Below are 20,547 nucleotides of genomic sequence, written 5' to 3' on the forward strand. Positions count from 1 at the left end.
TAAGGGAAAACTAACTGTATTTGCATAAGAACAATCTAGATTTCTGGGACCATTTATTACAAATTTCTCATGGTCGGAGGGAGGGACACTGCATTTTTAGTGCATGCTCAGTTGTTTTGGTTTTGTTTTTTTTTTAAACAATTAAAAATCAGTTTAAATTTCTATTTTCCAAGAGGATAAAACAGAAGCTGGATGCAGGAATAGATGGTTCTGCTTGGTTGGTTGTTGTTTTTCTTTTTGTTCCCCCCAGCCCCCCCCCATTAGATATCCAGTAATAACTAAGCCAAGGACTGACTGCTTCCCAAACATCTGCAGGGACTGCTGTGTTCACAGCACACGCAGAGCTGTCGGCTTCACGCTGTGGAAGACGCGGAATCGGAATCATTTTCTGCTTCGTTAAAACGAGCTGCAGCTTCTCAGAGCAGATTTCCCTGTTTGCAAGTTGACATTGCATAGCTGAGGTGGTATTAAGAAACACTAACGGGTTTTTCTTAGTGATGGGTTTAGTGGCGTTTAACAGCAAAGTCTGTTTGGACCAAGGTGGAATTCCAGGAGCAGAAGAGCGGTCTTTGGGCAGAATCAGCAGGCAGCACCTGTCTGGGTGCGAGATGAAAGCTGCTTTTTAAAGACAGAAAATAAAAGTACATTCCACATAGGTAAATGAACCGCAGCCAAGCGAGGTGAGCTGAGAGAGGCAAACGGTCCAGGGTTTTATTTCAAGAACAGGAAGCGAACTGTAAATATTTTAATGTTAGTTTGCCCATATGTGGTCTGAGATCATGAAGAAGGGAGAGGAAACTTCCCACCACGTGATGTCAGAAACGTTTAAAAAAGAATGAACTACGAAACCAGCTGCAGTCCACCACGTAGATCACTCTTGTAATGTGTTATGGGTCCATTTCTCCTGGAATAGTCTGAACTGAAGCAGTTTCTCTGTTTTGGAGATTTTGTAGTTAATTTTAATTTTAGCTATCGTTTGGAAAAAGATGGGCTGTCTGTGTAGATATGAAGTATAGTTTTTCCATAAAACAGAAGTTTATTTTGTATTAAAAATACCACTGTACTTGTTTTACACCATTTGTATACACGTGGTGATATTAATGCTGACCTGTACAATTCAGGAATTAAAATGTGACCCTGTAATTCCATAATTACTGCTTTTGTTTGGTTTGTTGTACACAGTAAGTTAACTCAGGATTTTAAACGTGGTCGTTTTCCAGCATTCTTTAAGAATGGCTGTTGTGCAGCTGTGTCAGTGACTCAGTGCTATGAGGGGACACGTGAGCTCTTCCCACCTCTGGGCCAGGTGCTGCTGGATGGAACTCGTGTGGACCTGGGGATGGCGGCGCTGCACCCTCAGCTCTGGACATGGAGGATGTGAATATCCATCACTGCTCAAAGCAGAGCTGCCAGCAGTACTGCTGGTGTGTGCTTGCTGACCGTCTCTTTTTCTTCCTGAGTCTCTTCTCCATTGGTAAAGATGATAAACCACCTCCAGTGCTACTCAAGCAGCAGAGTTGCACCGTGTGCCTTTACTAATCTAAGGCTGAAAAACTGTTACCTGGCCCGTGGACCCAAGGCTGTCCTGATGCTCTTTGAACAGCTACCCAAGGCAGCTCCTCTCAGGCTCTGACTGAAGCTCACTCAGTGCTCCCCACCACGTCAGCTCTCTCCTCAAGTACAGTCAGGAGCTTAAAAAATGCTTCAGACCAACACGAGTCTTTTTCCAACAGCAAAAACAAGAACATCACCAACATTTACAGCTACTAGAAAAACTGTACGAAGGGGCACTAAGCTGTGCTGCTCGCATTCCTCTTCCGATTCCCGTAGAAAGCGGCAGGCAGCACACGGAGCAGCTCACGGCTGGGGCTGTCACCCCGCATCTCGGCCCCCAGGGGTCGCCCACAGCTGCTTCCCCTGCACGGATCCTGCTGGGGCCCTTCCACCACCACTCCTTTTGGAAAAGAACACCTGCCAACATGTATCAGTTATAAATGCTATTTTAATAAAAAGCTACGCGGAACTTGAAGTGGTTGGGCTGTTTCTTTTAACATCAGTTAGAGTTACAGTCAATAATGTGCTAAGGACACCCTCACCCGTGCTTCATTTTAAGTCTGCCAAAGACAAACTGGTAAATGATTTGTTTAAAGACTTGACTTTGGAACCAAACTGCTCTGGTGATGTCCCTAGTTCTTACTTTTGTTTTGTTCTTTAACTTATTCATAGCAAATCTGGATCTAAGGTACAGGTAAGCAGCCTAGAAGGTGTGTACAGCTTCCCTCACTTCATGCTGCACGAGCTGCTCCTTCAAATACAAGATGATCACATTAGCACTTCCACGTGAACTCAGACTCACTACAGCTCAAAATAGTAGTTTATTTCTGATATTCTAACGAACCAAATTCTGTAATCTTTAGAAAAAGTTATTCAAATCTGTTCGTTCACTCTTTTTAGCTATTACTTTAACAGATAAATATTTACTTTTGTTGTACATTTGAGTGGCTGAGGCTGCGAAACTGCCTCACTGTTGAGCACGTTCCAGTGAAAATCAGTGAGTTTCCAGCATTCTGGAAAATCCGTTTTCAATGTATTTCAGCATAATTTCAAATATTTTATACAAAGTACAGAATGAGTTGTCTGAAAGCTCTATAAAAACGAATGTGAGATACTTGAAAACAAATCCATTCCATTATTGGTTGTAATTTATTCTAAAAGGTGCCTATGTTCTTGGGATGTGCAATGAGCTTCTCACAGTTACCGCTTATTAATAACTTCTTCTTTTAGTTTTTCTGCCAGCACTTTCCTCTTCTGCAGTAATTTTTGCTTCTCTTCTGAAACTTCCTACAAACAAAACGGGGAAAAAAAAAAAAATACTGCAATAAATAAACTGCACGACTTCCTAATACGTATTGCAGCTTCTAATGCTAACTGCTACCCAGGCAGGTGAGCCACAGCAGGCAGTGCTGGCAGAGACCTTTTTTCCTAACAAGGAGCAGCCAGAGCATCACTTTCAAACCTGATGCTGCACGCCCACCCCTTCAAACTTGCTTGCAACCCAAAATGATGTAGAAAGTTTCTTCATTTCTTGGGAAGCGGATCCTGCAGTGTCTTAACTTTACTGGTGCTGCTCAGGAGTTCACCCATCAACACTACGGGCACATCCTGAGCATATTAAAGTGCTCAGCAATTACAAAACACTCCTGAGACAACAAAGTTTCTTATCTTAAGTGGGTTCTCTTTGCTAAGGAGCAGCGAGTTGCTTTTTAATAGCAATATTTTCTTTTTAAGGTTTTCTACTACCTCCCTTATCCACATTGAGAGTTTAAGCGTTTCTTTACACACAGATGTTTATCAGACCCATTGTAACAAACACATTACATCATATTAGCCATAATAACGATTAGCAGAAGGCAGAAGTTTCTTTTTTCTCCTAAATTCTGACCTATACGGACAGCTTTATCCTGCCATAGGATGCCAGTCCTTATGGCTGTACCTGCTTTCCTTGGTGGAGCTGTTTTTCCCAGAAGTGATCTTCTATCACAAAGATTTCTGTGATTGCAGCACCTTTTGTATGCTAAGGAATGTATCAGTTAATTCACTGACTGACAAATCAGTCCTTGAGTTTATTTCCCTGCACTGCCCAGAATACTGTGTGTTTTATACATGGCTTAACAGACTGAAAAAGCAGCAGAAGTCTTTTTTTTTTTTTTTTTTCTCCCTACTGTGCCTTATGGAAGCAGGATTTGATACAAGAGTGGCTCTGTTGTTTTCACTGATGTCTCTCCTCACGCTGAGAACTTGCTGTTACCATCACAGGTTTCATCTCCTTGCACTACACATGCAAGGACAAAGCCCACTTTAAGAGAGATCTGCTGATTGTCCAAGTTGTAAAGTCAGACTGTGACAAATGCTTCAGTCATTATTGCAGATGGAACCAAGATGGTGACAGGGTGACCAGCTGAAACAGCAGCAACACGCCGCAAGCCAACCAGTGCTGCTGCATTTCAGTGTCTACCAACTAGAATAATGGAATGAGGATCTCTTAAGGACATAGCCTTGTTACTACAGGCACAATTAAATCTTCTTTCTGAGGTGCAGAACTATCCCACAGAGCTCTGCCTGCCCTTGATACATGTCTGAACAGAGAACATGTTTATAGCTACCAACCAGCATGGCTGGGAGACCGTTCACGTTTGTATGTGGGACAAACACAACACAAAGAATGGAATAACTCTCTCTTGTATCTCTACATATTCACCATTCCCTTTCCTATAATTCTAATTCTTCTACAAGTATTTTCTTGTATTGGAGGCAACTGGATAGATGACAGCAGCATCTATTCCTCAGAGTGCCTTGTCTTTCTAAACTGCATTATCACATCACTTCTACTCCAGTGGCTGATTTGTTAACCAGGGATTTATCTATTTTAAAAAGGAGCAAAACCTTCTGAGATCAAGAGAACTAAGCAAGTTTTTCTACATAAAATAGGACTTTGTAAAATATTTTTTTTCCCGTCCTAGCAGGAAAAAAAAGTCCCAGAGATTTAAGGAAGCCCAAATTGTTGGCCAAAGGATTAGAAGAAAGCCAGCACTCTAACAGTTCATAAACTTAATCAAGAGGATTTGGCAATACAGAGGTGAAATACTAACTTAATCATTAAAACCTTCAGCCTGTACTCTTCTACAAAAACAGTGACTTGAAAATAGTTCCACTACTCCCACCAATTGCTCCTGTAATACTGCTACCACACCTTCACTGAAACTGCCTGACTGTTATAAAGCCATCAGGATGATTTTAAGTATTTGAACCCTTTACCTCCTTAGGAGATGGTTCCTCCTCCTTCTGGTCTGTGTTTGTGGGTGGTATTATATTATTTCTTGACTCTTTCTTTGCAGCTATCAGCATATCTCGTTTTTTCTTAAGATAGTCCTCCCGTTGTCTCAGCTGCTGCTCGTCAAATTCTGGTGTATTCTGGATGTTTTTGAAATACATTTGGAAATAATACATATAACAAAATTAAGTTATGTATTCATGAAATAAAAGCCTTTACATCAACTTTGCCTCTCAACTTAGTAGCTTGTTTTCAGAAGCCAAGTGAAAACTTCAAGCCACAGCTGTCTTACTAAGAACTGATCACAAGGTTAAAGGCTGAATGCTAAGTTCTAGAATGAATTCTACTCTTAAAAATGCAGTGGTGATCTGAACTTCGTGCAAATTAAAGTGTAAATACCATAAGCAGTGCTTGCATGCTGATTAAAAGAAATGCATTACAGTAAGAAAAACCATTATTATAAACATAATACTATTTTCTGTCATTCTAGTTTCCGTTTTGGGGGCAGAAGGCATTGCTGGTTGTTATAAACTTACATGTCCTTCTGGCACAGCTTTCTGGGCTGTACTTTCTGCACGTTTTCCAGATGCTCTTTTCTTCGGGTCCTCCTTCCCTTTGGGGGGCTGAGGTGAGCTCTCTGGGCCTTTCTGTGATGGGCGGACTGGTTTTAAGTCTGTCCTTGCAGATTGCCGAGATTCCTCTAAATAGCAATTTCACGTTAAAAAAAAACAAAACAGTAGCACATCAAATAAAAAATAAATGCAGGGTTTCCTCTAATATCCAGATCTCTCCTCTGAAAAAATGGAAGATTTAATAAAAAGGGGAGAAATTTGATTTTATATTCTTTTCATAAAATTTACCATCAAAATCCACTGGTAAGTAACGTCTTTACACTACTAAGTAATGCTTTACATTAAAGCACCACTACTGCAATTATGAATTATTGTGAAATGCTTGTGTATGGGAACTGCTGAGTCACAGCCTGACCCACTGATTGAGCACCTGGGGAAAGGACCCGGGCAGCCCTGGGAGCACAGGTGAAGGCAATTCAGCTGTGTGACCAGAAGGGGGGGAGCCTGGCTGCACCTCTCTTAGACCTCATTTAAGGTGACTGCCACTGGGGAAGGATTTCTCTCTGGAGATCCCTCCCTGGTGAAGCTTTCCCCTGTGGATCTAGAACCTTCAGATACAGGTAAGCAATTTCTTTTCCCTTCTCTTAAAGCACCTTTCTATCATGCCAGTTCTCCCATCATATTGTTCTGCCCTATTGTTACAGCTTGGAATGTAATTTCATATGCAATATTCCAGTGGGCAGTTTATATCAAGATTATACCCTCGCTCTCTGTGTTAATTAGGAGTCAGTAATCAGCAGCCCATGAAGCACACTTCAGTCAGCTCCAAATACAAGGGTGCTGCTTTAGTTTTCAGATTCAAAGAACAGACTCAGACAATAGTATTTAAGTGAACTTGTAGGGGAGAGGGAAGGAAGTGAAAACTCAAGGTGCAAAGCATTATGCTGGTCCCAGAACTGGAAGGTTACCTATTCAGACCCACAGCTCAAGATCTCATTTTCAGAACTGATCTCCTCTCTAGGAGAGGATACACCAGAAGTTGGCTTTGTGCCTGATATCAGCAGAGCTCAGAGCCCCAGGTGGGCTGGCTGGAGGCTGCCAGGGGAGCTCTAGGTAGGGAAGCTCAAAAAAAGGTTCAGATGACCCCAGTGCCTTCCTTCCTTGATCAGCTCCCTCACCTTGCCCAAAGCAGCTATCCTGCATGCCACCCTGCGTAGCTCTGGCTGCTTTTTCTTGGACCAATGCTGCTTGTGTTAACAAACAAACCCTCAACTGATTTCAGCTGTGCTTTTCATATCTGCAGATACAAAGGATAATTTTGCCTTGCAGTCCCATGGAACTCACGGCGTGTCTAAGATGGTTGCTGAGGCTAGAGTCAAAGTTTTCCAATCACCAGGTTGCAGAGCAGCCTATGTCTCTAGAACTTTACTAAGACTTCTCCTAAAGTGACCTGTAACTATTTCTGAGTAAGGTAAGCTGCTGCCCCTGCTACATTTTTGTCAAAAATGGAGAATCTTAGAACTGTTTAAATAAACCTGAAAGTACTGGTATCAATGCAAAAACACTAAGAGTGCAATAAGAATTTTAGTGCATCCAGTCTTTTTGACTGTATCTGTGATATCTGGGTTAAGATGTGCAACTGAATGTAGTGAATTATAATTCTACAGTAATGCACTGTGGGTTTTTCTCAGTAATGTTTAGAAATAATTGCCATTAGTACTGAAGTATGAGCAGTTTCCTTGGCCCCTACCAAAGCACAGTAAGAGATGGCATAGCCTAGCTTTGCTCACACTGGTGCAGAGCAAACAGTTGTTCACTCAGTTTTTTTGTGGGTTTTTTATTGCAGGAGGTTGCTGTTGTTTTAAGTTAAAGCATGGAATAGTTTAGTTCAATGCTGCTGCTTTCTTTAGTACAGAAAATGACAAGAACTGTGAAAAAAGCAGTGGGAAAAACAAAGGAGAGAGAATGCTCAAAGCAAGAAAACAAACTATGTAAAATAAAGATGAAGAATTTGTGTTTCAGTGAAATATGTCTATCTTTTTGTGATGAATGAAATTGCTTAGAGGTACCACAAGAGCTAGAAATGCAAGGAAAAAATCTTCACACCAGGGCTACCTTCTTTGAAAAGCAGGAGGAAAAAAAAAAAGACCTAAAGAACACACAGAACCAACACTATGAAGAAGGGAAATTACTTACCAGGAAGTAGTCCTTTGAAATGTGTTGTGTGTGTGCATTTACACTGTTGCTGTCCATATTGCAAACACTTGAGCTGGAGATGTTTGTGTCCTAGCAGTACCTGTAGGATGTGATCATAGGACCCTCAGTTTCACTTAACCCACAAACCTGAGAAGACACTAAGGAGACAAGGGAAGGAGGGTCGATGGCAAATGTACAAACAGACAACGTCTCAAAGAACTGTAATTGTTCTGGCATATAACCTGTTTTTTTCCTTTGAGAATCTGTCTATATGTACATTCATACTGTGAGTGACTAAGCTAAGCAATGCTTTTTGATGTGGGCAAATACTTCACTATTCTCAAAAGGCAAGCATCCAGGACCACTCTAGCAGGTGCTGCATCCTTATCTGTGCTGGGTGCAAACACAACAGGCAGGTATCAAGGAAGGAAGGTGCTCTTGAGGAATGCTGGAGAGGTCACCTGCACTCCAAGGTGCTGTGTGTGATCATCACTATGAAACTTTCCTTCCTATCTCCTAGCAGTGCAAGAAGTTGGGTAGTCAGTATACAGGATGAATGGTTTTGCAATCTCATTTGTGAATCACTAACAGGGTTCACTAAAGTAAAACTAAGAAAATTAAAGTAACTGCCATTAGCTTCAAATTCATTATGTAGTAGAAAACTTTTAGAGGTCCACCAAATGAAGTTTGGAATCTTAAAGTGAAACTGCGAAAGATGATGAAAAGGCATGTGGCTGAAAGAAAAGAAACACATGCCTGACAAAAGGTGGGGAGATGCTGTATTTCCCTGACTGACGACTGTATTGTGTAAGGGGTCACGTTGCCAAGTTGATGCTCCCTTGGTATGGGATACCTCCCTCTTCTCAGATAAGAAAGGCAAGCTACTCTGTTCTGCACTAAGGTGACTCTTCAAGTGAGAATACAGCCAGGATCTGAGAACAGGTCTGGTGGGCAGTGAGGGTCTGGGACTAAACCTCACTGAGAAGAAAGACAGAGGCTCAGAGTTCTGTGCTCTTTCCCAGCGTTGTATGTGGTACTATGCAGAAGAGACTCAAGCTGAAGTTATGACCCCGTTATCCAAGATGGAGCTTTAGATGGCAGCCTGTGCTCTGGAGTTAGGTATTAAGAGACTGAGCTGAAAAGCAGGCCTCTATTCTGTATGAGAATAGTCTGGAAGAAGATTCACAGCATGCATACTCCTTGATTTTTATTTATATATATGTATTTTTTGCCCTCACTACTAACTGAAACCACTTTCTAAGAGGTTATGCTGGAGGATAAGCTGTGACAAGCTTTCTTAGTAGCCCCTTGGAACAGGTATGTTGTTGCATGATGCCAGTTCTACAAAGCAAGAAGATTCTCAAAGAGCTGTCTGTCGACTTCTCTTCTTTGGTGTTTAAGGAGCATAGAAATGCTCAGCTTCAGCTGAACAGGCACAAGAACAGCAAACAAGTTCCGACTCCCAGGCTCCAAGATCCTCTATCTCTCAAATACAGGATTAAGTCCTGCAGATCAGTAATCTAATGGTGCCATTGGAAGGTGGCATAACTATGCAAAAATAAGAGGAATCAAATCAGGCTAAGAAGAATACAAGTACGCCTGCCAGCCTTCTGCATTCTTCCAAGAGTGGAAAGCAGAGAATCAGAGTTTAAACAACTGTAACAAAACTCTCCAAGAAGGGCAGAAAAGATGAGGAAAAAAAGATACTTTATAAGGTGACACTCTTTTCTTTTACATTTCCTAACATAAAGATTTTCTAACATAAAGGAGACAAACTCAGTTTTAAAGAACTGAGGGTCCTACGACCATTTCATGTATTAATGGCTGTAAAACAGAAAGTGCCCAAGGATGCCCCACAGGTACTACCAAGGCTAAAAGCATCCAGCTCAAGTGTCTGTGATATGAAAACTTAGTGTGAATGCATACAAAGATGAGTAACATACTCATGGAAAAATAACTAAGGGCAATGAAGACTTATTTGCTAAAGCTGGAGCTGTATTATTGAATGTGACCTCAGAATATCAAGCTACAAATTTTTCATAAACTCTCTTTAAGAATAAATTCCACTGAGATACAATGCTTGTTTTTGAGGCTCACCTGTGTGTGTGTATATGTGTTGCACATCTACTATTGAACTTTCTCATAAAATTACCTAGTGATAATTTTGGAGTTTCTTCAGAACCATCAGCTCCCTCAGTAGACTCCTTAACTTTTACAGTTTCTCTTGAATCTCCTGGAAAACTGGTCACAGCTGGTGATTTGCATTTAGCACGTGCCTTAAATTAAAACAGCAAACAAAGCCAAGCATTACAATTCCCACCACTGTATTCCAGGCATTAAACTACCAATACACAGTAAACCCTTGAAAACTCCTAATTAAAAAAAACTCCTAATTAAAATGGTGTTGTTTACACCATGTATATTGCATTGTCAAAGTGAACAAAGCAAACTGCTTATTTTGTTTTACTGATAGGAATGTTTGTACTGGCTTATAGTTACGAGCTTCTCTTTTTATTTTAGTTCAAAACTTACTCTCTAACCAACAGTCAAAACTGAAAACATTAGATAAAGTTGACATCTTGTTTCCCAGCTACAAATGGGTAACTTTGGGTTTTGTTTTTTTTTACTATGCTTTGCTTGTGATTTTCAAACAGACCTCCACCCACCATAAAAACATCTTGTACAGTAAGAGAACTTAGGAGCATATACTGAAGTTGGAAATAAACAAATAATCACCTGAACGGAAGTAATGGATTGGATGATTTCTGATGCTGCTTTACCTCTACGCTTGTCTGAGAAATCTTGACAATTCACCTCTGAAAAAGCTGGAAATTGACCAGAAAATGTCTATGCTATTCATCAGCCCTCTGATTCATGCTTTTCTGTTGAGTTAAACTGAGTGAATTTGTATTAATTCTGTAGCCAGACTTCCTGCCAATGCCTTCCAGATAAGCTCTGCATTATTAAACTCTCATGGTCTGGTCCTGTGACTGAAAGGAAGTGGCAGAAGGCATCCCAATGGGATCAGTCACGCTAAGGTAAGTTGAAATAGTATTTTCCACGTGCTCTTTGCTACAGTTTTCTAGGGAAACAAGAATTCCACCTTAGAGCAAACAAAGCTGAAGTACCAAGTTCTATCTTTATGAAATATGCAGAAGAGTCTTCCAATAATTAAGTAGTTTGGCTGACAGAATTACATATACTGGGAAGTATGTCTTCAAAAAGAACCACTAAATGGAATTAGATGTTGTAAACTGTGAAGTGCAGTTCATGAGGTACAGCTCCATGCATGCATTCCTATTCCAAGAAGAAACACTTCAGTGGCTAGGCTGAAAAATGAGACGCTACTGTAATTTGGCATGTTTATCAAGAATACTGATATTCTTGGCTGGTTTGTAAGGATTTGGATAAGCCTGTACCTTAGAATATCATTTGTTAAAATGAGACAAAGAGCTTCTAGGTTTTGTAGAATAGGTGACTCATTTCCTGAAATGCATCATTGTAACATAGGAAACAATGCTTTTTCACCCTTCTTCTGCAGTGTCAGAGGATGGAAGAGGTTACTTTGGTAGAATTTCAGTAACATGACTATTATCTGCATCTGTCACGGTTTGAACTAGGGAACAAGCTTGGAAATAAAGTGGAGACCTCTGCAGCAGTTATATTTGGCCTCCAGGTAGGTTCCTCTATCAATCAGGCTGAAGAAACAGAATGCTTTCTCTTTTCAAATTTACCAGGCTCAATTTCCTGTGATGGAAAAGAGCAGAAAAGCAATTTTGCTCCCTTTTTAAACAGCCTACAATTCTAGCTTTTTTGTGTACTTGAAATATATTTTCCTGTTGAAGGGGAGACTTATTGACACATTTTCACTATAGAAACTACAGCCATTGTAGCTGCTGCTGCTTCCTCAGACTTCAATCTGCTTCTCAGTTGCTTAACGACTGGCAGTTCAGCCAGTCTGCACTTACATTCAGTTACCTGAGTGATGGTTTAACTTGGAAGGGATTTCCAGTTCCTGGTGATTAGGTTTTGGCAGCACTGGGCTGACTTAATGAATAACTATAGTGTCTACGAAGCAATCCTTAACATTCCTGAGAGATTAGGAATGCTGTAGTCACTAAGAAGCTTACACTTTGAAGTTTCTTTGATCTTGACAAAATTGGTAATTCAGATGTTCTCTAAATCTGAAAGGCTGACACCCATTGCCAGAATCTTACAATTCAGGTGCTAAAGGAATATGCTTATGAGCTGCACCAAATGACTGGTGAATACTGGTATTACACATGGCATTAATGTCAACGATACCATCAAGAAAAATGTAAACAACAGAACAGACCCTTCAAAATGAACACCTTATTGACAGAGCTTTTATTTGCTTAGGGTGGCATGTGCTGCCTTGGAGTGATACAGTTGATGCCTGGACAAGAATATTCAAAGTATTTCTCAATCCTCAGCATAAACCATCTAGAAAGATAAGATACTCACTTCTTCCATCTGTCTCCTTTCTTGCTCTATTTCATATTCTTCCTTAGATTTCCTGTAACACAAGACATAAGTCGAGACTTCTTTGGTACCAATGACTTCTACATAAATTCAGCACTGCTTAAATAGTTGGGGACTATCAAATCAATTGTTGGATAAGTGAGTAAGTGTCCAAAATACACAGGCAGTGTCTCCTATTTATTTCCACAGAAATGACAACAGATATAACGGAGCACAATGACACAATTTGGTAAATTCTCAGCTACAAAACATTATTTTTCAACACAATCGCCGCTAAGCATTTTCAGCACCAATGAAAAAGAGTCTGTATTCAGTGCTCCTAAAAGTCTTCATGACTGTTCCAGAATATGGCTTGTCTTCCACACTGCTGTCACCACTGCTGATCATCAAGCACCTCACTGTGCTAATATCCAGTGCCTGGTCTCCATAAGCATTCAGCCAGCATCTACAAATTTCAATTTTTTTTCTGCATAAGGGAATCTAGTGACACACCTTGGCTTCAGATGTGCTTCTGTGTCAGATGCCATCTTTTCAGAGTGCCCTGCTGCCACCTGTCACTCAGCAACAAAATGTAACCAGATATTGGTGGGAAGGTTCAACCTCTACTGCTGTCCTACCAACATCTGCCTCTGATGATGTAGGCCGGCATCATAACACAGGAAGCATTTCTTTCAGAGCAGCCTACACATTTTTGTGACTTAAATGAAAATGCATTCTTGAAAAAGAAAATCATGATAAGTGTGCAGAACTCAGTCCTCTATCTTTCCCTGAACTAAAATAATTGTATATGGATTTCCAGAGCATATCTATCTATCCATTGTTTGATTTGCTAAAGACAGAAAGTAGTTCCAGAACACAGAGGGCAAATATAATAATATATCCCAAATGGATTAATATGTTATTATTTGTTTATGATTCTTTCTATATGGGTGAACTGGGAGTGGAGGAGAATCTATAGAAGTTGTATCAGTCCTCATGCATCTTAGATCACAGCAGGAGACACTGAACACAACTAAGGAGGAGACTGTGGAAACAAATAAGGACTACTGCAGAAGCAGAATTTGCCTTTCCAAGGCTCTAAAGGACACAGAACAAAGTATGGTATCCTTGTTAAGGAGTAATACAGCTGCTTTAAGCAGTGTTGATCGTCTATCTCCAGTCCTGGGTTAAGAGTACTCACAGAACAGCTTACAGCTAGTGTGCTTCCTTTGTCCAAAGTCACTGGACACAGCTCTGCCTTGAGATTCAGAGGACAATGGAACCAGTGAGGCTTTTAAAGTTGCACATCATTTCATGAATCACCAAGGTGGTTCCACCGTGGCAGAGTGGTAATTCTGATGTCTTTAGATACCCTTGATCACGTCCACTGTCTAGCACAATTCATTTTTCTCATGCCATCTAAAAGCAGTTTCCCAGAAAAGGCTAGAAGTATTAGGTCCTATATCCTTTTATTTTAAAGGAAGGTGGAAAGTAGGACTGATTTCTTATTTTACCTTAGAACCTCCCTGAGTATTTTCATTTCTTCTTGTTCAATTTCACTGAATACATCAGAACCCTCTGTCAAACAGTCAGGCAACACACCTACCAAAAAATAAAAGTATGCAAAAAGCATGCATTACTCTAAAGTTATTTTGTACTCCATTGGCATCAGTGTTCAGACAAAGATGAGAAATAAATCTTGTTCAGATAAAGGAGAGAAAGAAAAAATATACCTAATCTTTCCTTATTGTAAATTGTTTACAAAATGATTCTAGATCCTCAGCACCAAGTTGCAAGTAGCAAAAAGGCAAAAGTTTCTGAAAGTTTCTTTGCTATCTGAGGGCAGAACATAAAGCATAGTCTGCATTGGTCATTATGTGGTATTTCCTGCAGCCTACAAACCAACCGTGGTTAATAAACCATTTTCAAATCTAGGTGTTGCATTAAACTTAAGAATTATTCCCTGGAAAAAAAAACGTGCACCCACTGAGACATAACAAAGTAATAACATAGAAGACATGGATGAAAAGAGGGATGTTCTAGAAACATCAGCAGAGCAGTAGAGTTGGGTGTAAAGTTCTTCTTTAACAGCATTTATCTATTACAATGACCAAGGCCAAACTTCCGCTCTGTCCATAGATTTTTCATGTGCAAATGCACAGTGCGAACTGTAGGGTAGGCATGACAGACAGTGCACCAACACTGCTCTGCAAATAGAGCACTATCACTACTGATGAATGGATGCAATTAATACTCAGCAAAATTCTCTAGCAAAAAAAAGATCAAGTTTCACCCAAAATCTTACAGACTTCACAATCTGTTACACGCTAGATTGCTGTGTCTGAGAATATAACCCAAGAACTAAATATTGAAATCCTGGTCTCAGTAAAACCAGCTCAGTGTTTTCCCTTAACTTCAACTTCAGCATTCTGTTTTCATTTATAACTGGATTACACAGTCTTAAAAAAAAAAAAGTCAATGTGAGGCTATTTTTTTTTCTTTTCTACTTCTTACCATTTCTTTCTTTCATGACTCTAATGGCTTGCAATTGCATTTCAATATTTTTCTGTACCATCATTTTTTTAAATAGTCTAAAATCTTCTGCTGCCAGCACTGTCTGCAAAATGGCCTGTGGGAGGGAAGGTATATGCAAGTTAATTAAAATACAGAAATCAAAACCTTCTCAGTTTACTTGAAATTATATTAAAATTTAAATTCTGTGGAACTTGTTTTTAATAACTCTATTTCATTCTTTTACCTGTCTACTTTTTCTAGCTATATAAGTTGAGCTTGTAGGCAAGAAAAGAATTTGAGGGTTTGCTGTCCTTGGATCATCACGGTACATATTATCATAAAGCCTGGATGGTTTCTCAGTGCGAGTTTACAACCACAATTTGTTAGATTTCTTGAACAAATCTGTAAGCTTGAGAAAGAAATGTGCACTCTGACAAACCTTGCTGGAGGAGATATTTCAACAAAGTACTTTACACTGGTAGGAGGAGCTCCCACTTCTCTGCCCCACCTACCTGAGACAATTCCTAAAGATAACTTTCAGCAGGTGAAGCAGTACAGAATCATGCCTTGTCTTCCCAGGGCAATCTCTGTCTTACAGATTTTACTGTTTTATTACAAAATTGGAGGAAAAGATCTTTTGCTTTTATGTCTGTTTTTTAATCTTCAAGTTTTTCTGCTACTATAAATGGACTGAATGCTACCATAAAGCTGAGAAATCTGCAAATAAAGGTAGGTGGCAGACATGCCTTTAAGCTTAGAAGTTTGGTATAGAAAGTACAAAGCATGGAAGACAAATCTCAAAAGAGTGACACCACACAAGTGCCTGCTGCTATTTTAAAGATGCACGTTTTGCTGCTCAAAGTTCACAATATAAACAGGTACATTAGGTTTTAGAACGTTAAAGTTTTAAAAAGAAAGCTTTTCAAATATGTATGTTTGCATGTTCAAACATGCATCTGTGGAAAGACAAAGCTAAAAAATTAAATCTAGGCATTCCTTAACAAAGGAAAATATACCTGTGAAGTGTGAGTCTTTGCAAGAGGAGATGAAAAAGCTTCCTGAAATTTCTCTTCAGTAATGCCAACTTCTGAAAGATAGCCTTCTAATAATTTTTCGACCTGTAAGAAATATAAGCCTTACTTTCTAAGAGATTTTTCCCTAAGAATCATGGTGTTTTTTGCCCATAACTGTATCTTCTTTCTTGCTGCTGTTGTGTTTTTTAAAACTCCCAGAGAAATCACTGCAGTAATATAACTGATTTCTCTGATACTTCTGGCAGATTTGCTTTTATAAGCTGTTCTAAATCAATACCGATTTTTTTTGCTGCAACTGGTTACTGCTTAACCGAACCTCTCCAACGTCCAGGGACCTCACCTCTCTACCTTCTCTCCAGACTCCCAGCTGATATTCCTCACCCTTTGTACTTTTTAAGTAAAAGGATTTTTTGGCCAGTCTGTGCATCCAATATCCTTCAGGATCACAGCAGAAATCACTGCTGGCCTATATTCACTCCACTCATGGTTCCTGACATCAAGAACTACCAAGCCTTGTTATAAGGAAACGTTTTAGAAAACTGTGTGCATTGATTGTAACTATTTTCAGCACGGTCCAAAAACATTGTGTTTTATTCTGATACTTGAAATAATTCAGTAGGTTTACTGATCTCATAAGGAAACAAGTTTTACATGTTTTCTAACATTGTGCTGTTTGTCATTTTAACTTTCCATAACACATGAAGATTCTCCAGCTTATAACACAGCATTCTAGCTAGCCAATGCACTCACATTAAGGAAAAACAGGTAAGGCTGTGTAAGGAAAAAATAACATTTCTGCATATCTGTGCTTAAGCCTAAAAATGCACAGATGAGTATGACTCAAAGAATACCTGAATAACATTCATGGCATGCAACGTCAGTAAACTCCGAGTAACAAATACAACACAACTAGAAGTTTGTCTACATACTACTTCAACACTGCACATTATTTCTTAGAATTCCACCACTAACAGTGAATAACACTCACCAGCGCTTGGTATTCCTGGTAAATCTCTGTGTAAGACAACTTGCTTTCTTCTTCATCATCAAAAACTGAAAAACACACATCTCTGAGTCAGTGTTTCAAGTACCTGTACTTCCAATACCAGTGCCACAAATTAATTTTCCATTTAGAGTAAGGCTGACCTTTACAAGTGAATACATTTAATCATGTGACAAGGTAAGACATGATCAATAATAAAAGCCTATTTTTTCACACATTCAGGCTAACCATGTACTCGTGGCAATTTATTGTCAGACTTCTAATTTAATACTAGAAAAATGCATCTTCACAACAGAAGAGATTTCTAAGCAAGCTGAGGATTCAGCAGATAGATGCATTAAGAAGTAAGATTTAATGTGAGAACTACCATGTGAACTTGCATGAGGTTGTTCTAATACGGCAGATGACACTGAACCAGGTTATTTGTCTCTGCATACATTTAAATGAAGGCTGTGCTAATGACTTGAACCTTTATTTTAAATGCTGTTCACTAACAAGAAGCCAGTGTGATGCAGGAAAGAGAGATCCTGCTTGCAAAACAATTGAGAGAGAGCCCCAGAGAGAAGATCTGGTGCTGGTAATTTACTATTACTTGCTAAAATCTTATCTACCCTGGTCCAGATAAAAATGGGAATCCATGCAGCAGGTGCCATTATTATTATTCATGTAGACTCACATTAACATTAACAACTCTTGACTGGAAATGCCAAGCTAATGATTTCTGTACCACAGAATAGAAGCAGCAGAAAGCAAGAGAAATGGAAGACTGGGGGTTTTACATTTACATTTACAATTTGCATTTTTATCATGTCAGCAACGAACAGAAGTAATGTAAAACCCAGCAATTAAAGCAGAGGCTTACAAGTAAGACATCGTCAGTTCCCCTCAAGATTAACCACTCCACCTTGGACAAGTCACTGCCCATTTGCATGCTTTGAAGTCATCTGAAGAATAGGAATTCTGCCTTACAAACTGGTGAGCGGGTGCGATTTTTTTTCATGTGACATCTGCAATGGTGATGGTATTTGTGTGACAGAATTAGTGCAACTATCCCAGTAATTTAGAGTGACTCTTGGGAAGATCATTTTCCAGCTGCAATAACACTGAGGCAACTTCAGTCAGAACCTATACGTGATGTAAGATGGTTGTTCCTAACAGCTAGCATCAGTTTATTACAACCTGCAGCAAATATAAAAATCTAATCAAACAGTTCTGGCCCTCTAAATAACACAAGGAAGCTTGCTTTTCAATAGATAGAATTTGGAAAGGCAGCAGTTACTTTTGTTTCATTTCTCCACCTAGGAAAATGTTTTTTTCCGTATCATTTCATTAAAAATAAAAAAAAAGAGGTTTTAGAAGTATGTAGCAATACATTCAAATAGTAGAAAATGCTTGTTCCCCAAAGTTGTACTATAAATCCTACTCTTAAAATAAAACGTCAGCTTCTATGTTGACCACCATATTACAAACCCAAGATGGTGAAGATTCTTAACTGCCTCTATTGTCTTCTGCATCTCCTTCCCTCTGGGGATTTCTTTGATAGCTGACGCAGGCCCTAACCTTTTTCTTTATGTTTCCCTTCCCTTCTACCCCCTCCTGCTCCTTACCCCCCTGAATACCCCAGGAGGGCTGGCAAAGAGGCCTCCCTGCTCCTGCCTGTGCCAAAGGAATTGCCTCCAAGTCCTTCTCCTCGCACAGTTCCAGGACCACCTGGAAAGCAGAATGGAAAGCTTCCACAAACTGCTGTTTCCAGAATCTGAACAAAAAGGACGAAGCTAAATGTCAAATAAAGCAAGTAAGGGTCAACATCCCCTCTGTGTTAAACTGCATTAAGGAATACTGTGTCTGAATGGGGATCCTGGATTTTCTCAAGTTATGTCTCCTAAATCATGTCGTGATCTTTTTCCTCTCGGTTTTGGCTCTGAGTCTTTGGTCACCAAACAGAAAAGACCTGAAGAACCCAATACACCAGGACAAGATGGGAGACCCAGACATCCTTGGAGACAAACTCAGCATTTTCCTGCTAAAATTGAAAACCACTGCTAGCAAATTCCTCAAACAGGGTGACAGCTATGTGAAGTTTGAGTCCTCCCTGCTGGGACTGAGCTGACTCATCTGCACTCACATACTCAGTAAGTACGAGAGCTCTTCTGTTCCTACCCCCAGTCCCACCCCCAACTGGGAGTCACAGTCTGCTGCTGCTTTTTGTACCCAGTCTTTACCTTCCAGTCTTCAACATTATTGTCAAGCTCATCTATCTACAAGCAATATTTCAATTTATACCTTAGAATATCTGAGTAAAACAGAAAAGCCCCTACCCTTTAAGGCATGCCCACAGACTAAACTTGAGTTCTGCAGCAACAGAAATGGAAATTAATGAAGCCATGAGAAATTAGTCAAGTCCCCAGAAAGAGGGAGGGACAAAGCAAGCAATTAGCAACAGATACAACAACAGTAGGATCACTCCTACTAAATGCAATGTAAAATAAACATACATAATTTAGTAATATGCAACTAAATATGCAAAATAATTGCATACCCATTATTAAAGCCCAAATTCTAGTTTTGAGGAATCAGAAATTGACACTTAATTGAAAAGATTTTATTTTTTTTTTTTTTCAGTCCAAGGGCTTTGAACATTTTAAGAACAAAAAGAATTCTGCCCTGACAAAACACTTCAGTAACAGTGGTAGAATGAGCACATTTATTGAAAGGAAAAGCAAACAAGCGCAGAACTGCAATTAAAAGTTTGCATTTCTTCAACTGTGCTTCTTAGCAACCTAACACTGCAGCAACACTTCGTCAGCCTTTTCTTTTTTCTCAATAGCTGCTGGGAGTTGTCCAACGAAACCCTGGAAGACCACTTGCTCCCATTTCTCTACTTTGCCCCTCTAATTTCTTACACAGCAACAAACTGGCAGGGGGCCATTATATAAGCCCGCTTCATGGAAATTTACAGAGGTTCCATAAATCTTCTTACTGCAGTAAATTCCACTCAACCTTCTAAGGAGAGATCACTGCTACAGAGAGGGATAATGCACACCCTGATTCCTAAAACAAGAGAGGCAGCTCCCATCTATCCCACTTTCATGGCAATCAAAACGCCTGAATGGCAAGAAGTCTGAGCAGACTGAGGCAAAAGCTCTAGCCACGCTTTCTCTGATGCTTCCATGTGGCAGACTGGTAACCTTACCCGACCTTCTCATTTACCAGTGTATCAGGGAAAGGTGTGAGCGCCCACAGTGATCTTCAGAGGTCATGAAGGGTGGAAACAATTTCCAGATTCATAGCAGCCCTTGACATGAGCTGCTGCACAGCACAAGGTGACAGCGCCAGGAAGCCTTCGTGTCATAAAGTCTGTGTTTCAGTGTTAAAATGCACCGATGATGGCTTCAAGGATTCTCCTCAAATAAAGCACTCCTTTTATTGCACGCTGAATAACTCTGGATAGATGACTGTAACCGGGTTTTTATTTTATAATATACCTTCACCATCACCGGGGGTTTTCCACACTCATCTGACACCTGCTTGAACAGGTATTTCGCCCAGGCCTCCCCATCCCACCCAGGATGCTGAGGCTTTGGGGTGACAAAGAACGGCCCATAGAGGCTGCCTTCACCCAAACAATCGACAGCTTTCCCAACCTCTTAATATGTCTTAGTTTTGCTTCATATCGTCCTCCTGCTTAAAAACGCCCCATTCTTAGATACAGCTGACTGGAACGAGCCGCAGCTTAAGCACGGCAGCTTCTCAGGTGCGACCCGGAAGGGCCACATTTTATTCCTCGTACCACAGAGCGATGCTTTCAGCCCCTCGGCGCTGGGGTCCCGTGCCGGCCTACCTCACCAACCCGCACCGAAGCGGGGCCGCCCCGCCCGCCAACCCGGCTCCCTCTCCGCCAGGAAGGGCTTCAGC

General features: G+C 40.2%; 1 protein-coding gene and 1 long non-coding RNA gene across 2 annotated transcripts; one reads left to right on the forward strand and one right to left on the reverse strand.

The window, feature by feature from the left end:
- Positions 1-980: 980 nt before the first annotated feature.
- On the reverse strand, positions 981-18,871 carry CFAP36 (cilia and flagella associated protein 36). The gene is given in 12 exon segments (XM_019613464.2): positions 981-2,841; positions 4,816-4,971; positions 5,368-5,531; positions 9,752-9,875; positions 12,085-12,136; positions 13,596-13,683; positions 14,596-14,710; positions 15,612-15,713; positions 16,618-16,686; positions 16,688-16,725; positions 18,240-18,388; positions 18,855-18,871. Coding segments are annotated over 12 exon segments (1,161 nt in total). The 3' UTR covers positions 981-2,754.
- On the forward strand, positions 5,923-7,549 carry LOC104909468. The gene is made up of 3 exons (XR_792337.3): positions 5,923-6,023; positions 6,707-6,874; positions 7,250-7,549. It is a non-coding gene; the product is annotated as an uncharacterized LOC104909468 (long non-coding RNA).
- Positions 18,872-20,547: the final 1,676 nt, after the last annotated feature.

The sequence above is a fragment of the Meleagris gallopavo genome, chromosome 2 (genome assembly GCF_000146605.3).
Source record: "Meleagris gallopavo isolate NT-WF06-2002-E0010 breed Aviagen turkey brand Nicholas breeding stock chromosome 2, Turkey_5.1, whole genome shotgun sequence".
NCBI lineage: Eukaryota > Metazoa > Chordata > Aves > Galliformes > Phasianidae > Meleagris > Meleagris gallopavo.